Genomic DNA, 22,018 nt, shown 5'->3' with positions numbered 1-22,018 from the left:
TTAAATGCATATATTAAGTAGTATGGGTGTCGTGCCCTGCCCACCACACAATAGTCTACTCCCCATCCAGAGGCGTATTGCCTAACGTTTCTGGCGGTCGCGATCACACTCAAATGACAGATTTTGTATGCGAAAAGGCCATGGATGCTAACCAAGGCGTCAACGTTATCATATCAGGATGTAACTCTTAGTTACTTCCACGCTAATAAGCCTGATAATACTACGAAGTCTATCTGGAAAAGGCAGCGAATTGATGATGCAGCCAGGAAATTTCCGAAATGAGAAACTGCATAATATTTTTAAATGTTACATCATCTCTGCGTATCAATTAGCAAACTTCATTGCAAAGGGTTTGAAACGACGTGATACAAATTTAAAATATGTTTAAAAAAATGTAGTTATAAACTTGTGACCCACTCTTGCTTCGTAAAGTTGCAACTCTGAAAAAGAAGATACGAAAAAATAAAGTAAGTACTTCGCGGTACCTCATATTTTTTATCTTCATTTCCTGCAAAATTAAACCCGTGTGGAACCGGGTCGCGTCGTTGTTGTTATATATGTGATATAGGTATACAAACCCTCTTCTTAAATCACTCTATTTATTGATCAAATAGAGTAGTTTAAAAGATCTAAGCGCATTCACACATGCATGCGTACTGATGGACAGACAGTGGGAAGTGACTTTGTTTTATATTACGTAGAGATTAAAATCATCAACATGGTTGTCACTTTTCTTTTTTTAATATCAGAAGTAAACGTCCTAATCAGTGATCCACTAAGCGACATCGAAATCGAAACGATCCCACTGTCACGCCCAGGAATGATAGCCATAATGATAAAATTGTATTCATAGTTTTTTTTGACCCGAGATGATAAGTCACGCTTCCCTTTATCCCTCACACAAAAGGTCTAAATACGTCGGTAGGTCAAGTGTCGGTTTCCCGGACGTTAGGCTTCGCGTTCCTACAACAACAAAAGACCGAGTATAAGGGTTCCGTCGTGTTTAAAAAATAAGTTTTCCTCTTACGAACGCAGCGGCAACTGGTCGTGGGTTCAATGCCCTTACGTTTGCATTTTTATTGCATCAGTCATTTGTTTTAATGTGCTGCCTCAAACCTTCGTTTTGTTCTTTTTCAGAAAAAGGGCCTAAATCATTTCATCATTATTTTTGCATTAAGACGTACGAGTGTCTGTGCTGGTATTATTTGTCTAATAAAATCTTGCAATAACAAAATTATTGTTTTGCGGCATTCACTATGAATGGACCCCTAATCCTGAATCTAGTTTTACTTTTACTGTACTTTTTTCGTTTGAATATGGTTTTGTGATAGGTCGGGGGTACCAGTTGACAACGTGAAGACGTTGGCAATATATTGTGAACCATCGGAATGTTTTTATATCCGTAAAAAGTGGCCATACTTATTTACAAGCGATAAACCTATTTGATCCTGACTGTCGACGTACAGTCGCCATCAGACATTTTGAAGCGGCCAAGGTGATCAAAAATATCGAAACATAAACTCTAATGCTTGAGAATAAAGTCCATGAAACGATATTTTTGACCACCTTGGCAGCTCCGAAATATCCCATGGCGACTGTACAGTCGGCATCAAAAGTAGGTGATTATTTTTGTATCGCTACCTACCTAGAATCGCAAAAATTGAAAAACGTGTAACTACTGGTATGGAACCTTCTTTACTGCTAATGTCTTGTTGACATTTCATACATTTGCCAAAAAAATAGCGTGGCCCTTATTGCAGAAACCAACTTTGTTACGCGATTAAGTTTCTTCAACTTAACCAAGTAGCTACCGAAACTGAAGTGACCAGTTACTTTCGATGTTGATTGTACCTACGTCGATCATGTCATGAGTTCATGACTATGCTTGATTATGTTGCATGTGTGTATTATCTGCTCAATGGTGTAGTATTATTAAATCAAGCGTTTACTGCTTACTCCCATTCAAACTGAGCCAGTACTTACCTTTACTTATTTGGAATCTCTTGCGCGATGTTAACAAAACCTCTTTTAAACATCATTGAATAAATTATGAAAATCCCTGGTTCCTTTCATTTGATCAGTGAAGCGGCTTTATGTTTTCATTTTGTTTTGTCACCGTACCTACACGCTTTTAGGCACTGCCCGTCGTCTCTCTCTAATGTGGAGCTTGGGAGCGCTTTCGACAAAGCTCTGGCTTTGGGTTAGTCAGAGAGGCGCGCGCGCACGAGCCGAGCGCCTCCGACCGCGTCGTGTCAGGCGGCCGCCGAGGCTAAATCTGTCGAGTGTCACGCCGTCTGCGCACACTTTTCGTGTAACAATATCAATAGGTTCAAACGTGTGCAATTAAACCAGCTGTGATTGACAGATTTCTGGGCACTGGGCAATTAAACTTTGTTTATCGTTATTTGTATCATAAGTTATTTTCGATAACATCGCGAAAGTTTGTTATTTCGATTTGTAAAGATTATAGTTATTCTTCACGCTAAAAGTTTATTTGAATGCACATCTGTTCATCGAATAAATGGTAATGGCAAAAAGTAAATTACAGAATGGCACATAAAGGTCGCATCGTGAGTGCATTCGATGAGATTTATCACTTGGTTATTATTTTGGAGTTCCTTTTACAGACCTGTACAGTTACTTGTCACCTACCTTATTAATGAAACAGCAGTATACAAGTCGAGAACAATGTTAGAATTAGTTTTCAAGTATCTTGCTTGGGTCGTTGGTTGATAAGTTGGCCTATTGAGTTTCAATTACAAACGCAATGGTTGATTTGTAAGAGATAGATCCGTCTTTGTTGTCGACTGAGTTTTCATTGTAACAGAAGTACCTAGATATATTCTTAAATGGAAACGTTTCAGGTTAGTGGAACTGCTCGGTGATCCATGTGATACGTTGTTATTACAGATTTAACTGACTTATTTTTGCTGCAGTTCCGATTCGAACCTAATATCAGCTTACTATATAAATTTTAAATATTTAAGTACTTGGTTCTCCGTTGTGGAGCAACATGTCTCAATTGTCTATACAAATGTATATTGTGTCTTTCCTGTATCTACCAATCTCACCACACCTTCGTCGAGATTTGTGCCTACATTATTCGGCCGGCATTTATACCTATTGTAGTTTCGATTCATGGTGATTATAATTTTGCGTGTGTGTGTGTCATATAGTTTTTGTAATGATTGATTCGCAGGCAACTTCTGAGCCACTCCCTTCCTTCAACAACAGACGTGCTAAAATTATTTATATCCGTTGAACTAGTCATATTTTAATGATTAATGATGTTTTTGTTGTGACTTAGCCATATGCAGTGGAAGTTACATATCAGAAACTTTGTTCTTGTCAAATAAGTACCTAATGTAAACAAGAAGGTATGTACTTTTTAAACATAGCGTATATCGTTTACGTCTGTAAAGTTATTTTATTACTTACCTCGTCCTAATTTTATTTCATTCTACCTAGTTGATTGTAACAACGTACACATTAACTTATTGAAATGTAGTATTAGCTGTTAACATTAGATTTAACATGGGTTTGGGATGGCATAGCTGGCCAAATATAATTTGTGCCACCCGCTTCGCAAAAAAAGTAGCAAGACTATGTAATCCTGTAAACCAAAGTAACTTATTCACCTTAAGAAATAATTATATCATGTATTTGAGTCTGTGTAAAAGTATAGACGTGGGACTGTAATAAGTGTGTAACCAATACACGCGGGATTAGGCAAACGTCCGTTCATTTACCTGAATTGAGATCTATTTATAAAGTTCAGATCAGAGGAACTTTTGACCGCTACTAGTCAAACTCGGTCAAAAAAGATGCTTATTATTATGAAGATATTATTGGTAGATGAGAAAGTCAGTAATTTTTTGCCGAAGTAATGGCATTTAAATGATAAATATGTATGTCTTAAACAATTTGATTTAAAATCTATACTGTTACAAATAAAATTGGATGGGTTGGTTGGTTGGAATATGTAGTTGGTTTTCTCGACGAATGTGAAAAATGTGAATGTATATCGTAAGTTTTTAAGTTTTATCCGCTGTGTAATACCCATAACAATAGCTTTTCTTAAGTATTTGGGACTAGATCAATTGATGTCTATTGTTCTGTGATATTCACTAAAAAAAATTAAACAATAACCCCCTTATTCATAAACGACAATCAAACCTATTTTAGTTAAAATGCCGCTAAAATTCGTTTGTCCTTATCTGTCACTTCGACATTTGTATTTGTTAGAAAGGGACAAAGCATTTGTTAGTTAACATAGGCTTGTTAAGTTTTATGAATAAGGGGGTAACTCTTTTGAACTCCGCAATCTGTAAATAATAGTAACAAACATAACCTAAACAACAAAAAGTTGGAAACCCCCTACTTTGTCACTTCAAAGTTCAATATCTCAAAAACGGCTGAACCGATTTCTATGAAACATGCCTAAGAACCATCTTCAGGAAACCTGCTTACAAAAAAACCCCATTCAAATCAGTCCACCCGTTTAGGATCTACGGCGCCACAGACATACACACGTAGCGGCCAAACTACGTCCCCTCTTTTTGCGTCGGGGGTTAAAACAATACCACTGTTAAGGCAGTGGTAAGTAGTTCAAAAAGCCGTAAAATCAGTGATCACCTTAAAAAGATACGGCACCGCTCCATAGCATCGCCTACGCAGCAACAATGCGCCAGAGCGGGACTCATTTGCGACCCACTTACGACCAAGGCCGATACATCCTTTTATCAAGCATCGTATCCAATATCTTTTTGGTTATGATTGACACATATCAAAGCAATCTGACCATGTAGAGGTTAATTAAGCCTCCGTATGAGATTCAGTATGCAGTCTTACTCGTACAGCTCCTATGTACTGTGCCATTTCAACCATTTACAGAGGGAGTAAGGGTCTGACACAATCTGTAAAACGCAAATTCGAAGCCGCCGATCGCTTGAGGCTTTGGTTAAGCTATTTATGATACATATCCTGTTTTCATGCCTATCTCAGTACCACATTAAATCCTTTTACGGTAGCAGTGTTATCTATAACTCTTATAACGGATGTTTTGTTTCACATTGTACTGCTTTAAATGGCCGTGTTTTATGATTATGTCACAGAAGTTCGTTGCTCCACGGCGCACCTTCCGCGTGGCTATTTATACATAACGCGGCTTGTGTCGAACTTTTTGATAAGCGTGTAAATAAACATTGGAGTCGGATGTTGAGGAACGCGGCCGCGGGCGGCACCGGCACTGCCTTCTCGCAAGACGAGCGAGAGCCGATTTGCAGACACCCCGTCTCTTTACCGAAATTAAAAATCCTATCGTACTAATATATAAACATGAATGTTTGTTAAGATATTTGTTGCTCAATTCATAACGTCTAAACTAATTTGATATGGAAATAGTTTAAGTCCCTGCAATGGGAAGGACAAAGCATCATACATATATATTATCCTGGAACACAAATCATTTTCAGATGAAACCGTGGACAACAGCTAGTATATTTTTTATTAGTGCATCTATTTTTAAAGTTTTTTTAACCTGGCACGCGGGATTTGATAACAGTTTATTGTAACAGTAAATCCTACCAACCTGCTAAAAAATAAAGGGTCTCCCTGTGGACCTCTCTATGTAGAGAGTCTCTACTTGATACTTTAGTTTAGCTCTTTAATATATTACAAATAGTGTGTGTGAGTAGGGTGTGTGTGTGTGTGTGTGCGTGCGTGCTTGCGTGCGTGCGTGCGTGCGTGCGTGTGTGTGTGTTGAACCTCTTTCTAATTTAAAGTAGTTTTAGAAAAACTACATTTCTTACTTGACCTCATCTAAGACCCTTACGCGCATAAAGACAAAAGTATTAGTGAGCCCTCCCACTGAACAGTTCTTAGTCATTGTTTCAAACTTAACCGAGTAGGCACTATTTCATTTCAATATAATCGTTCAATGGCGCCTACACTTCAATGTCTATGTATATTTACAACTTAGGTACTATTTTGATCTTGGAAGTTTGTTGATTGTGTAATATAGAGTTCATGTACGTATGTAAGAGAGGTATCAAGAACTAGGTAAACCTGAAAGATATAAGCGTAGATAACATGCAACTACTTATTTCTTTACAAATCCATGAAAATTCTTTTAAACATATTTGTGTACCTACTAACTGAGCAAGCTCACGGTACGCTTGCAAGTCTTGCAAGTCGTAAGAAGATAGTCTTAATTTTAACCTAAAAAATCTGGATAAATATATAATAATATATATAAATAGGTACCTATATAAATACCTACCTACCGAAGTAACATATACCGGGTGTGGCCTGTAATACGAGCAAAAAATTAAAACATAGATCCTCCTCGTCAAACTGAACAGCATTAGTTCAGCGATCAATGTATGCCATCCTAGAACACAACTGACGTCGCCTGTCACGCTACAAACATCAAGCATTTTGTTGTTGTTGTTGTTGTAACTCTTTATTGTACATAAAACATATGAAAATTACAATTAACAAGAGAAAGAGATGTACAAAGGCGAAGGAGAGAAAGGGAAAGAAGGAAAGAAGGAGAAAGGAAGGAAAGGGGAGGGGGGAGGTTGTGCTTTACATTGCTTCTTCGAATAAACTTAAAAGTGTAATAAAAATTAAAAACTAACAATTTTTGAAAAATAGCTTTACTAACGCTGTTCAGTTTGACGAGTATGATCTATGTTTTAATTATTTGCTTCCGGTAAACCATTGCAGTAAAGGGAGTATGTATCAGTGGTTCAGTATCGAAAGGACAGCCTTCTGAAACTTAATATTATGTAAATCGATATTATTTGCTAATATTAGGTTGCGGGCGCTCCTGGCTTAATAGCAATAGGCGTGTATTACTCACAACTCTATTAAAAGAAAGGCCTATTTCACTTCAAATTCATCGCTTCCTAGATTTGGCTTTTGGCCCAGCGCTGGTGGCACTATGATCATTAATTATATATAAAACGTTACAGGCACCCTGTAGTACTCATGATTTCAGCTTAGCGTACATTAACGTCGACATCAGTTTGAGCCAAATTCAAAATACATAGTAGTGTTGCCAGAAAGCGTTGTGTGCCTCGGCGCCGATCGCTAATAGAGTAAATTCTTGGAAGACTTTATCTCACTACGCACGCATCCATTCATTCATGAGCCGTGACACACGTTAGGAATACCTACGTGTCATCAGAGCGTCTATTAGGTTAAGGATTACGGGAGCTCATGTAACTCTGGTCCATCTGACGCATTGTGTCAACATGCTTTGATTTGTGGTAAATACGGGTGGTTGTTCTTAATAAGATGTTTATTGTCCTGGTGCCCAGAAATTACATGGAAACAGTTGTGACAGATGTTGAAATTGATTGTGCCTATTGTCATTATAAACCATGGAAGTAGTAACTCTTGTTGCGTTGAGCTTGTGACAACATGATACCCACGTGCATCAGAGCTCCTCGCTCCATCCAAGGCTCCACGGATGACGTCACCCGGCAAACGCGCTCTATTGTTCAGGTAACAGCTCCTTTTACTATTGCCCCAATATGTTGGTTTTAAGAATGCCTAAGTACGCATTTCAACAGAAAAATAGATGCAAAAATTATTCCCTTGAAAAAATCCTCATACTCATTTAAAATTTGTATTTCAGTGAACTATACGTATAATGAACACAAACCATAAAAAGGGTAGCTTTACTGGCGTATCAATGACTATTAGTATTTTGTCGTACCTACACATAAGTATTAGAGAAATGAATCATAACGAATGTATCGAGACAATATCAATTTATCAAAATTTTAATCCTATCTTCTGTAGCTTATTTCTCCAATAAATGCGACCGGACAGGAGATTGATTGATAGTAGTAGAACTGCCAGTAAAAGTATCCAAAAGCAGGATTTTTGCTGACGTTTTGTTTGTTTTTTCGTACGTCGAAAGGAAAAACGGAACCCTTATAGGATCACTTTGTTGTCCGTCCGTCCGTCCGTCTGTCAAGACCCTTAATGCTTTAGGCCTTTAGTAACCGAAAACATTGCACAAAACTGCACCAGTTTCAGTCCCTAGTGCGATTACTTTCGTGTTAGTTAAGGCACACCAGGGCTGCAGCGCTGCAGCTAGCTGGCGCAGCGCGAGTCCCGCCCAGCGATATTAAAAGCCAAGCGACCTCATTCCACTTCCGCACTTAACGCTTTTAGTTTAGGTTGTTACCTAGCCACGGGTTTGACGTAAACGCTAATATCGGTGACATGTTTGTTTGTTATATTTGACTTTGTTACAGTTGCAATCAGCGTTAGGGATACACGTATTAAGATGTTTATGGTGCGAGTACCATTCTACCAAAGATAAATCAGAACTTGCCAAATTTCCGTATAAAATTTCTCAAAATTTTAATTCAGTAACCAACAAAATAGTGAAAAGCTCACATAATGACTCTTAAGTTATTTCAACAACCTGCAATATTAAACTTGGATATTTACGTAATATTATTCATGACGCTTTAATGAAAAATTCTCACATGAAACTTACAGAATGTAAATTTACCTTAAACTCTCATATAAGTATAAGTCTCGTGTAAGTATAGAGAATATTCTACAACTTGTACCCTACCTACATTGCTAGGTGTGAGTTTGACCGACTTGCGAGCATAAAAATAATTGTTCAGTGTTGTAAGGTAATTTCCCACTTAATAATATTTAATATTAATATTTAATTTAATAAAATTCATGTGCGGAATTACATTTGAAATTTACCACAGGCTTTGCGGTGAAGGAAAACATCGTGAGGAAACCTGCACAAACCTGCGAAGCGATTCAATGGTGCGTGCGAAGTTCCCAATCCGCACTGGGCCCGCGTGGGAACTATGGTCCAAGCCCTCTTGTGCTGAGAGGAGGCCTGTGCCCAGCAGTGGGACGTATATAGGCTGGGATGATGATGATGATGAATATTATAAATGCGAAAGTTTGTAGGCCTGTTTGTTTGTTTGTTTGTTACTTCATCACGTCCAAAGCACTAAACCGATTTAGATAAAATTCGGTATAGAGTTAGTTTCAATCCCGGAGAAAGACATAGAATAGTTTTTATGCCGGAAGATAAACGAATTTGATAAAGTATTTCATGATAAAATAGACGAAAAACTTCCTGTAGGTATATCCGAGGCCACACACATACTTTTTTTTTAAATGACTACATAGAATAGTTTTCTTGTACTATTAGGGTACTGGAAAACCTAGGTATTATATGGAGAGCATCATTCAAAATAACCATAATTATTACAATGTTTTACTTACCATAAGGTACGGAATCCTGTCTACGGGAGTTCCACTCCCACTTTTCCGATTTTCGAATTTGTAAGTAAATGTATTTAGTATCTTCATTTAATTTGAGTTTATCGATTAGCATACATTAAGTTATGTAATGTATAAGTAATGGTACTTTAACTATACTCTTATTATTTACATTTTGTAGTCTTGTATAGGTAAACACAAATTAAAGGCTATGTATAAAACTTTCCGTTTTCGAGTGTGAACCGGGTGAACGTATATAAAACCATTTCGTGGTATACCGTACATGGTATACAATAGGTTTTATTACCTACCTAGCTAGCTATTGTGTCTAAATACGTCAAGATGATTTTTGTGTTAAACGATTGCAAATATCTTTAATTTTACCGTTGCGATTGCGAGATATATTATTAGTTTGTAATCCATCTTTTTGATTTAATCTTCTTATGATAAAATAATTGTGCTACTGCAATGCATGAAAATTTACAAGTTTCAATAATTGCACTGCGTATATTTATTTGTTTTACTTAAAATCTAGCAAGTAAATTTTGATCCACTTATAAGCAGCGTTTCCACCAGAGATGTGCGAGGATGTGTAATTGCGAGCTTTTCATCAAACAATATAAAACGCTTCATTACCCTCGCCTCGCTCCGCTCAGCTGTTTCCACCAGAGATGTGCTGTGCGAGGAAGTGTCAATGAAGCGTTTCTATTGGTTAATGTAAAACACATCCCTCGCAACACGTCATCCTCGCACGTTATTTGTGGAAACGCTGCTTTAGTGGTCAGATTGATTTAAAATTTGATATATATATATGTAAGTTGGATGGCAACGCAATAGGCGCAGTCAGCAGAAAAACTCGTATTAAAATTGTTTTTTTTTTCATCAAAAACTTACGTAGGTACAGCTTTCACCATTTAAGGTGCACCTCCAACGTGACATATTTGAAAGAAATTCGTTCCTGTATTTTCCGCCTTGAATCAAATGTTCCAATCTTCTGTTACACAGAATTCATTGTGAACATGTCACGGTGAGCGTACTCTACCAAATTATACATCTCGTCTTCTTCTTTATTGAAGCATTTAATGAACATATGTGATGCTCAAGTTACGCTTGCAAATGAATCTCACCGAAGTCCGACCCGAGGTCAAAGACTTGGCAATGGCTTCGTTGGCCATTATTGGGTCCATTGATATTAATTTGAGGGGAGAATTCGCTCGTATCTGTTGCACGTGGAATTGAGTTTCAGTAATCCACTTAGACATGACCGCTGAACTTGTTAGTTGCAATTGGCATGGAGTAAACGCTCCATCAAATGCTTTGCATATTTATTATACCGGGTGTGGCCTGTAATACGAGCAGTTCAGCGACTTTTAAAAATAATGGAGTCTTTGATTTTTCCTTTTTTCATACAAATTAAATACTGCTATCAATGTACGCCATCCCAGAACACAACTGACGTCGCCTGTTACGCTACAAACATCAAGCATTTTGCTTTACATTGCGTCTTCGAATAAACTTGAAAGTGTAATAAAAAATAAAAAAATAATTATTTATTTTGAACTAATGTCTGGCTGAACTAATGTTGTTCAGTTTGACGACTATGTTTTGATTATTTTCTCATAGCGGGCACACTGGATATTACTAATAAAATGATTTTGTGATGGCTGCGGACAGTGATTAACAACTATTAAATTTAACTAAATCCATTTGCATATTTTAGCTTGTAAATGCATAGTTTAATAGCGCACTGGAAATAGGAAAATCAATCATCCCATGCGAGACCTACTTAGACTATACCTTGGTACCTACTTATATTTAAATGGGTCATATGTCAACCAGTGACGATTAAAAACATTTAACTATCGACTGTCACTTTTAAGGGCTCCTTGCTTTAAATAGAACAAAATCGTTTTACCTAGTTTCCTTCTAAATTCCATGAAAACAATTGCCATGCCCGGGCGCTAGCTCCCAGGGAGTAGGTACTCGACGGCAACAATGAGGCGGTTTGTTTATCCTAGCTCCTGGACGCCCAGTTACGCACAATGTAAGCGCAAATTAAGTTTGTGTCGGTCCTAAATTGGAATTAATTATTTTATTTATGTAACGAACGAACCACGAAGCACCATTAATGGAACAAATACAACTGTTAAGATTTTTTAACATAAATTAATTCTATATAGTTATTTAATAGCTTCCGAAGTCGAGGAACGGACAAAAAGTGACATTATTACTAAGATGGGTTTAAAAAAATTGATCAGTGTCAAATCAGGTACACCTCATTGGTGCATCACATAACTGCAACAGAAAATTACAGAGTTTCCACTTCGGACCATGAATACCAGGATTACACGAAAACATCTATGTATTTTCTAAGCTTTCAAAAAAAAAGGTTTTAAGAAGCTCTTGTTTTCTATATTCTCATCCATTAAGTGGGAGAATGGGCATGTTGAGCTCAGCTGCACTGGCCAAGGCAAATAAAGCCATACGAGGGCAGACGCTTCGGGCGCTTTACTTCGCTCTACGTCCAACGGGAAATAAAATAATGCGCGTAGAGCCTGGCTCTCGTGAAGAGCGGGGGCGTTATTTTTTCCATTTTAAAGGGTTTTTTTCTTTCGTGAGTAAAACCCGAAAATTTATTATACTATGGCAGTATTTATAAATTGAACCTGTTGCTTACAAAACAATGAAGTGATACAGGGCAGATGAAACATAACGCACGGCGCTCGTTGTTTCAGTGACGGAACTTAAACTAGTTTACTAGTACCGTGATGAACTCGAAAAAAGAAGATCGGTGTCTTTCTCATTCGAATCTTCAGGAAAACGAAGAAAAATCCCAAGTGACTTTAAAATTTTAGTTGTACTGTAATATTTTAAGACTGTATTTTGACTTAAGTTACTTGCGACACTAACTGAACTTGTATCATTTATACGAATAAAAAGCTATCTCAAGATTGATGAACTTTTATAAGTCTTTTATAAGATGTATAAGCTTACCAAAATTTACAGTTATCATGAAAGGATTTGATCGTACCCAAGTTCGGAAGTTTTTTTTTAAACCTTTATGTAAGGAAACTGCAACAGATCGATGTCTGTAGGTACATTGAAACTATTTGAGCTTAATTTTTACTAAAGGTATATATTAGCGCAATAAAATACAAAAGAATGACTTATAGAATTATTTTTTGTTTATCTGTTAGGGTGAGAAAATTAATAAAATCAGGGGAAATATCCGTGTAATTTTGTTAATTGGTACAGTTATACCTTGCAGTATCCAGATGAACATACTAAAAGTCCTCAAGGGTGAGGGGGTGCTAAGGGTGTAAGGGGGGTTGAAAGTATCTTTTTTTAGATTTTTTATGATATCTGAAATATTTGTACGTATAGCACACTATGATTAGTTCGAACAAAAGTTTTTACATAAAATTTCCTACAAATTTGGTCATATTCATTTTTGCTCTACGATCAATACTTTAGGAGATACAGGGTGTTTATGTTTAACTTAACAAATAATAGACGATTTAAGATACGAGTATGAATAACGAAGTAGGTTTTAAAATTTTATTTTAAAATAGAAAAAAGGAAATTAGTTCATCTTTATTATGCTACTTCTCGTTTTCTACATGGACATTACTCTCTTTTCCTTCTATGACATCCACAGGTACACCTTTTGTGTACATGATCCCAAGCAGCCGAATCATACTAGACTGCATTTAATACCGGCTTTTCGATTTCAACATCCATATTTTCCAGTGCAAGTACTTTTGAACCGACAAAAAAATTAAGTAAGTCCGTCGCCAGCATTGGCATCGGCCAGGAGCCGGAGGATCAGTGGTGATAATTAGCTCGAGGATTCCATCAGCTCCTCGCTTCCAACCCCACGTTTCAGGAGGCATTTCGTTACCCAGCCACTCTTGTGTACTTGGTGTAATACTCGTAATGCGAGATATTTTGCTGTCCCTTTAGTAGACGGGGGAGACGAGAGAAAACTTTGGACTTGGTGTTGAATTTAACAAAACGCAATGAGCGAGACAAGCAGCGAAAACGTTTCTTGATATAAATTTTGTTGCTATGAACCTTCAACAAGAGCATTTCCTATCAAATGGGAAGCCACAGCAAAATCAGGAGAAACGATGTTTTTTGACGATATATTGTGCGCCCTCTACTGAGCTTGATCTTAACAGCCGTCGATACTAGCTTTTTGTTAATTCAAGATTTCCCCTCACCTCTCTTCTCTCCCGCTCAGCAAAATATACTAGTCTAGTGTTTACCTGCGGCTTCGCACGCGTAAATAATCCAGCAGGTGAATTTAAGTTCCAGTGCCAATTTCAAGACTATCTAGATTTCAAATTTAATCGAAATACGTGCAACTATTCTTGCGTGAAGGAGTAACAAATAAAAATTTCCCTGGGAATCCCCGAAATAGTTTTCATTGACATTGCATTCAAAACAACCATGCTAAATTTCATGACTCAAAGGCCACCAGCTAAATTGTTATTTCAAAATTTTATCGCTATCCCGTGGAAATATCGAGTCAAAAAGTAGCCTACGTATTATTCCAGATATCCAGTCATCTTTGCTTGAAGGAGTAACAAACTTACACACATACACTCACAAATTTCTGCATTTATAATATTAAGAAGAAGGATTAAGTATTCCACCAAGTACAAGAGTGGCTGTGTAGCAAACTCCTTGGAGTTTTATACTTTTTTGTTGTATTTTTTTGTAAAGTTCTTTTTTTGTATATTTTTCTGTTACTTGTCATTATTGCGTCGTGTTGTGTGGTTGTGTTATCAAGTATATTTCAATTTCATCATATTATTTCTTCGTTTGCTTTTAGTTATTTATTACAGTCCACTCATACGTTTCAGGCTGGGTAACGAAGCTGGCAGCGAGGAGCTGATTAAATCCTCGAGCCAATTACCACCACTGATCCTCTTGCTTCTGAAATCGTAATGACTTAAATTTTTAGTTGCTGCAAAAGTAGTTGCCCTGGAAAATATGAATGTCGAAATCGAAAAGCCGATATTAAATGCAGTCTAGTATGTTTCGGCTGCTTGGGATCATGTACAAACGGTGTACCTGTAGATGTCATAGAAGGAGAAGATGGTAATGTCGATGTAGAAAACGATGAGTAACATAATAAAGATGAAATAATTTGCTTTTCTATTTTTAATAATAATTTTAAAACCTACTTCGTTACTAATTTCTTAAATTGTGTATTTTTATCTCCTTGTTAACTTAACACCCTGTATCTCCTCTAATGTATTGATCGTAGAACAAAATTGAACATGACCAAATTTGTAGGAAATTTTACGCAGAAACTTTTGTCCGAAGTAATCATAATGCTATTCGTACAAATGTTCGAGATATGAGCAAAAATCTAAAACAGAGTAGGTACCTACAACCCCCCCCCCCTTTGCACCCTTAGCACACCCCCGACCCTTGAGGACTATAAGTATGTTCATCTGGATAGTGCAAGGTATAACTGTACCAATTTTCAAAACTACACGGATTTTTTCTCCTGATTGCCCATAGTCGGCTTTATTTGCTCCTATTATATGCGTTTGTTGGCGCGTACCGGTTTTATTTTCGTACCTTAAACAGGCAGGTTTTGCTATGAGAAATCAGTGAGCAAAATATTTTGCTCACTCCGTGAGATAAAGAAACTTTTTCATTTATTTTTTTAAATGCTGAAGACAGTTTTGGGTCTACTCACTGAATTTTTTAATATTTGAACTTCACTTCCACACGAAACACTTCTCAACACAACTCACTTTTACTTCAACACAAAAAAACCGGCCAAGAGCGTGTTGGACACGCCCAAAATAGGGTTCCGCAGCCATTACGAAAAAATTAAGTAATATTTTTCTAAAGATTTCGTATTTATACGGAATCTTCCAAATTTAGGTATATTTTATAGCTTAGGCTGCTATTTACTCACAAACTACTAATAATTCTCAAGCAAACTTAGCCGTTATGTTTTCCTTGAAAGTTTGATATACTTACTACCATCCTCAATTTTTTCAAATTTTTCTACCCACCGGTTTAGAATTTAGAGGGGGGACGCTCGATTTTAATGAAAATTTGCACTTTAAAGTTGAATATTTCGCAAACAAATCACTGAATCGAAAAATCGTCTTAGCAAACCCCTAATGGTTTTACCACACTATAGGGTTGGATGAGAAAAAAATATCACCCTCACTTTACATCTATAGGAGGTACCCTAAAAAAAATTATTTTAAATTTTTTATTGCATTATTTTGTCGGCATAGTTTACATATACATCTGTGCAAAATTACAGCTTTCTAGCATTGATAGTCCCTGAGCAAAGCTGCGGACGGACAGACAGACAGACAGACAGACATGGCGAAACTATAAGGGTTCCGTTTTTGCCATTTTGGCTCCGGAACCTTAAAAAAGCGAGGGGTAGGATCAAATGTGTTGACTACAATCTTAAATTTAATTTATGGTATTAAAAATATGTATAATAATATCGATACCTTATAAATTACATGCCAACGAAATATTTCCAAAATGTAAATATTCCCGCTCTTTTAATAAAGTATGCAACCTTGTTGCACGAAAGCAGCTTCTCTTGTTTTTTTTTTTTATAAAAGAATTCCGTAAACTGCCAGTTGTTGTAATAAATATTTGTCAAATTGAATGAATTTGTAACAAATCTATTTATATATGTAATAGAAATCTTAAAAAATCATATTTAAAGCTTTAATAACATTTGTAATAAATAATACGTTTATTGTTGAACCTTTTTAATGACCCAAAGATTAGGCTTTTACAGTATTAAAAAATAAGTATGACATATCTTACAAGAAGTTCTAATTTCAAATTACAATGCATATTATGTGTATGAGATTTGTATTTGTACCTACTGGACACTTTTTCGTTCCGAATTCAAAACCTCTTTATTTACCGCTTTTCAACAATGCTTGGCATTCTTAACTTTCTGGTGATTTTTCAAAGATGTAATTGCGACTGTTCATATAATTTTTGAGTAACGGTTTTAAATGTGATTGTTATATATTTGTTTCTTAATAATCGAATTTTATTAAAAAAATTGTGTTTGTTTTGTAAACAGTAGGTTTATGTGGTTTTTGATTCTTATGTTACATTTAAATTATATTCTCGCTGCTATGGTGAAAAATTGTATGTGTCACACGAGACCAAAGTTTTTTTGCATCTCGTGTGTTTGAATCCCTTGCTGTTCTCAGGATTCTAACCTAGAATCACTCGCTGACGCTTGTGATTCAATTATAGATTCCTTCGCTTGCTCGGGATTCAAAATCAACACTCGCAACAAAAAACAACTTTGCTCTCTTGTTTCACAAATAAATATTTTGTAATATTATAAGAATGAGTAACTCGCTAGAATCATTAAGTATTTTAAAGCAAAGTTTTTGTCCGCGGACTCTAATATGTGCTACGAAGTTGATTAGAGGAAGAATGTTTTAGTTTTGCTCGAAAAGCGATAGTACCTTTATATCGAGGACTAAATAGAATACGCTTGTATGTTCTTTTCAAGCCTATGTAAATGAAGTGTGCCCCAGTAGCAACCCGACAAATTTTACATGAGCGAGATGTAGCGATAAAATACGTCCGTTCATTGGCTAGATTTATGACAGTCGAAAGCTATTCGAGGTCTATTTGAATAAACACCCGTGTGATAGTTCGATAAAGGACTATTGAGACGGAGCAACTAACTTTATCTCCTATGGTGTAAAGAAATCTTGTCCCGATATATCATGTCATGATTATTCTATTAACGTGTTCGATTGCAACGATAAGATCTTTGAATATAGATTTATTGTAATGATCAGCAGAAATAGAATAAACTTAAAAATATCTACAATTTTTTTTTCAAAGATGTACTTTGTTTTTTTAAAGGCCAGTGTTAATAGTGCCAGATGTTGAATTTCTGCAATGTTTCTGATGATGTTTCTTTGCCGTTGACAATCACAATTCTTTTCACCGGAAATTTTAAATCCCAATCGATCTGGAACCATTTCTCAATAAATGACCTTCTTGACAGTAGTTGGCAGCCTTTACTGTGTTTGCAAAATGTACCAAAAAATAATTTCATGATCGAGCTCGCTAAAAATAGCGCTTTTCTTATCGTTAAGACGTTGGCTGCGCGTATTGGTGAGTCAACGTCAGTGTACTCTTTCAATAACTTCAATTCAGTTTCATAGAATCGCAATGAGCAATCGTAAATATCGGGAGATGAGTCGGGCTTTCCAAAAGTTCCGATTGTCATAAAAGCGCTATACAGATGTATGGACGTCTAGCCAGAATGACGCATTGAAATAATTTAAAGTTTTTATACTCTGTTCAGCCCAACGCGAGCCGGTCGGACATGAAGAACGAGGGCTCAATCGATTCAAAATAATGAATATTGATTTATGTGTATACTATTTGCGAGCAGGTAGGTATTAAGCGCTGTGTACACATAATATTAAATATAGATACTCTGTTCTTTTGAATATTTTTGAGTCCTATTTGAAACAACAATAAAAAAATAACAGGTCATTTATTTGCCACACAAAACAAAAATATGAAGAAATAAAAAATATTCTTTTTTGCTCGACAGTACATTACAGTTAAAACTAAAGCAGTGAACCTTTGAAATTCAGCACAAACGAACAGACGTGAGATACAGATTATCCTACGCGCATAGCAAAGAATCCTAAAGAAGATGCTGGCAATTAAAAACCCTATTATATGCGAAACATGTTACATCACGTCATTAAAACAGCTTAATTTCATAATACCCTCATACACATGTTTGTCTGTATATTATAATAAGGAGTAACCGAAAACTCATTAGCGGCCATCGGAGTGGTGTTCACAATCCATTAGTGTGAGACGAGTGTATCAGTTCTGTATCGCTCCTCCAAGCCGGCCGCGGCGTCGGCGTCGCCGAGTCGCGTCTCGCTGCTCTCCACTTGTCCCCATTCTCCTGCAAATTACTCCAATATGACTTAATCCTTTTAAGAATTCAATGCGTTTAACGCTCTTAAGCGATATGAGCGATGTGAATTTTATTTATTTATTTCTACATGAGAGGCATCAACGTCTTTCTTTGTGAATTACTGCGTAAATAAAACTCGTTATACTTAACTCTGTGTCTCTTTATTTAAAAACGGTGCTAAAAGGTAAAGCGCAAAGGCATTAGGTGCAAAATATGGAGCTCTAAACTAACTTATTATTCTCCTCTTCCCACTTATGAAAATACTCGTCCCTGGAATAAGTCATTTGGCTGAATAAACAATTAAAATTATTAAATACTTATGTGTCATACCAAAGCGTACCTAACTTACGCACATCCCTGTCCTTATTGTACAATGATTAAGACTCACAGGGAAGAATGTTTACAGTTCCCTCGTGTGACTCACGGGTCCCTGGAAACTGCATGACATTGAAATAAGAGTGCATCACTCTTTGCGATCTCGGTCAGTTATCACTCATGTCGCGGTAATTCTTGCGAATCTTTATCGATGTGCAAAAGGCATCGTTAAACTTTTAGTGGTAATTTCGCGTTGGACAGCCATCAAAGGTTATCTTCACGAATCGGTTCCCAGCAGTAAGTAATGACGGTGATTCATGAAAGTTTTCTTTTCAAGCTTGCGAGAGATGTTAGGGCTCCTGTACAGCTGGTGATTAGTTGTCATGTTAATGTGTACATTATTTTACGGATATTTACAACGCTTATCTTCGCCAATATTAGATTATCATTTGTTAAAACATGAAAATAAGGAAACACTAGGAAAATTACAAGACGGGCACAGTCTTAAATCAGAACGAGCTATATTACTCTTGTACTCGTACATAATGTTTATTTTTAGCTTACCTAGAGTTCGTGGCAATTAACAAGATCTTTCTTTAAATCAGCCTCAATTCAAAATTATACTGACACTCAGCGAGACGGCGCCACAAACAACGTGACAGCCGCATCACCATATAAACCCGCTATCTTTGCAAGATCTGCGTGAAGGTTGTATGTGATGTCCTTTATCAGATGGTGTGGTATTGAATGCTTAATTTAAACAATCCGAATTTGGATAAATTTTGTTACATAATTTATATTAATACCTTCGCAGACTGCTTGCAGCCACGTATGCCGCAACATCTGTTTAATATGCGGGTTTACGTAGTATTTTGACTTTTAATGGAAACATGACCGGTCTTAATTTGAACAGCGAAAAAAATTGTGTATACTCCCTCCTATTGCCCATTATCATTGACCTGCTCATGTGGACCTCTCTTTCCTGTACACAGATCTACACAGACTGGGCGAACCACTACCTGGAGCGGGCGCGGTCGCGGCGGCGCGCGGGCGCATCCGGCGGTGGCCTGGCGCGGGACTGCGCCGACGGCCTGCTGTTGGCAGACGTACTAGAAGGCGTCACGGGCTTGAAGGTGCCTAGAGCGCACCGCAAGCCACGGAATCCTCAACAAATGGTAAGACAAGTTTTTGATCTCTTAAATACTTTAGGCTGGTAAAACATTCTTCAAAGGATGCTGGCAGACACTAATAATAGGTAACTTGCTCGTTTGTCACCGTATTCGGTAAAAAAAGATGTGTGACAAGATTATAACTAAATAAAACTAGATAAAATGGTGACTGAGATCAAAACTACCTGTTTTCACCAGTTCTGAGCTGAGCTATGAAAATAAAAAACCCTAATTAGAGGAAAGCATGCCAAAATTTTGATAAATGTAATGTGGTGTACTTTTACTAATACTTAGTCAGTAACTGTCTTGTAACTTAGTCTGGTAAAAAGCAACATTATCTTTTGTGGTGTGGCTATCCGGCTAACGCATAGCTCCTGCCAATAAACGAACTTACATTGTACTTAAGTACCTACATTGATCAGTGTAAAATTATAGCCCTGTCTAGTGCGGTGAAACTGAACAGTGTTTCTCGCGTTAGTTGATGTCATTGATTTCGAAGCCAAAGGCATTGTTCGGATCCTTCTTTATCCTTATCGACGCTTTCTATCTTAAGCGACTTCGAAGTGAAATTATAAATTTTATTTATTACTATATAAACAACTTTTTATTTGGGAGAATGTGTGACTTTTTGTGATGCAGAAAATGTGCAGCAATGTTGACGCCGCCAGAAATAAAACAGGCGGCAATGGAAGTGAGCAGTAATTTGTTAGGTACCTTTAAAATCGAATCATTTATTTATTGTCCGTTATGTAAGTATTCATTATTTAATAATAATTGCATGTATTTATGTAAAAGAATCAAAACAAAATTGTTTGTTTGTTTGTATTGTTTATGGAAGCATATTTTAATTAATCTTTAAAGTCGATTTTACAATAATTAAGTAGGTAAATAAAATAGAATGGCTGTTGGCCATTAGATAATATATCCGTGAACTTTTTTATATGTATACTCGTATATATATTTTAACTCTCGCCACTTGCAATAGGAAAAATAACATTGTAAAACGTTTCATAATGTACCTAATATCAACGTTGCGATCACACAATGCACACCTCATTGGATTTCCGGTAGCGATATCGTTAGTAGCAAATTGTACTACGCGAGTAGGAAAAAATATCATGAGTTTACTGAATATAATAGCGTAATTTCACTGTCATCATAAATGAATGGTTACAAGGTTGCCAGATCCTAGCAAGCGCTCGTTAATACATTACTCGGAACAAGAGACAAAATACCCCGTAGTAAATTACTTTAATAACTGTCTTATAACTATGTCGTACTAGGTCGTACTAAGTATATCACAGTTTAAGGGCGTGTCTTACTAGTCATAAGAATATAACCTAACCATCAAAAAGTTGGAAAACCCCCGACTTTGTCACTTCAAAATTCAATATTTCAAAATCGGCCATATCGATTTTGATGAAACATTGTCGAAGAACCATCGCTAGAAAACCTGATTTCAAATAAAAAACCGCATTCAAATCGATCCAAACATTTAAGAGCTACGGTGCCATAGACAGACACACATAGCGGTCCAACTTATAACACCCCTCTTGCGTCGGGGATTAAAAAAGGTGTTCCTATGCCAACTGTCGTAATAAAAATATAGAGTACTTCAGGTTGTCCTGGAAACTTCAAATTTGGTATGAAGGTAGCTTTTATAGCACAACTTATAAGAAGTCTTACCTAATTAAGGATTAATTTTATTTTTTATGTCTGTCTGAAAATGACTCCACGCTGCATACATTTTACTTAGGAGAGAGGCTCTGCTAATTAATAGGTACTGGATATTCATAATTATTTAAATAATTACAAATTTGTACGGAACCCACCACGGCGCGCGAATCCAACTCCTATTTGGCCGGTTTTTTCTTCGCACACAGCTCCGTTTCTCTCGCACACCTCTGGTCGATGCACAGCCTTAGATAGAATAAATTCAATCACAACTTAGTACGAGTGCAGGCATATTCATCTTCCACGCATCGAAAACTGTTTATAGATATTTAAACACTCATTAAATTAATGAAAATCATATAAATAAAGATACCGCTTAGGCAATACTATAAATCTCTTAGCCGTCAAAACAGAACACTTTCAAATATCCGGTGCATTGTTTATTATTGAACAGGGGCAAAAATGAAAGCGGCCCAGGAATATTTCTTTCGCCCGAAATAGCTATCGGCTTACAAATCATTCGGGCAGGTACACACACGCTCCATACATGGTGGGTAGTGGTTAAATGCGATAGGTAACCCACAAACCCGAATCC

General features: G+C 36.7%; 1 protein-coding gene and 1 long non-coding RNA gene across 11 annotated transcripts in view; one reads left to right on the top strand and one right to left on the bottom strand.

Moving 5' to 3' along the window:
- Positions 1-22,018, top strand: part of sick (sickie) — a 266,050-nt gene that overhangs the window by 73,318 nt on the left and 170,714 nt on the right. For 8 of the 10 annotated variants that reach the window (XM_074086211.1, XM_074086135.1, XM_074086146.1 and 5 more), the window contains exon 2: positions 19,573-19,755. In XM_074086211.1, coding sequence (XP_073942312.1) covers positions 19,573-19,755 — 183 coding nt within the window. Of the gene's footprint in view, positions 1-7,338; positions 7,513-19,572; positions 19,756-22,018 lie in introns of those variants that run through there. The other 2 variants (XM_074086202.1, XM_074086196.1) reach the window with 1 other exon arrangement.
- Positions 17,808-18,689, bottom strand: LOC141427175 (uncharacterized). The gene is made up of 3 exons (XR_012451308.1): positions 18,606-18,689; positions 18,497-18,535; positions 17,808-18,253 (listed from the first exon to the last, which is right to left on the bottom strand). It is a non-coding gene; the product is annotated as an uncharacterized lncRNA (long non-coding RNA).

Source organism: Choristoneura fumiferana, chromosome Z, assembly GCF_025370935.1.
Source record: "Choristoneura fumiferana chromosome Z, NRCan_CFum_1, whole genome shotgun sequence".
NCBI classification, from domain to species: domain Eukaryota; kingdom Metazoa; phylum Arthropoda; class Insecta; order Lepidoptera; family Tortricidae; genus Choristoneura; species Choristoneura fumiferana.
Note: the sequence above shows the minus strand (reverse complement) of the source record. Positions and strands in the feature narration are given on the sequence as shown.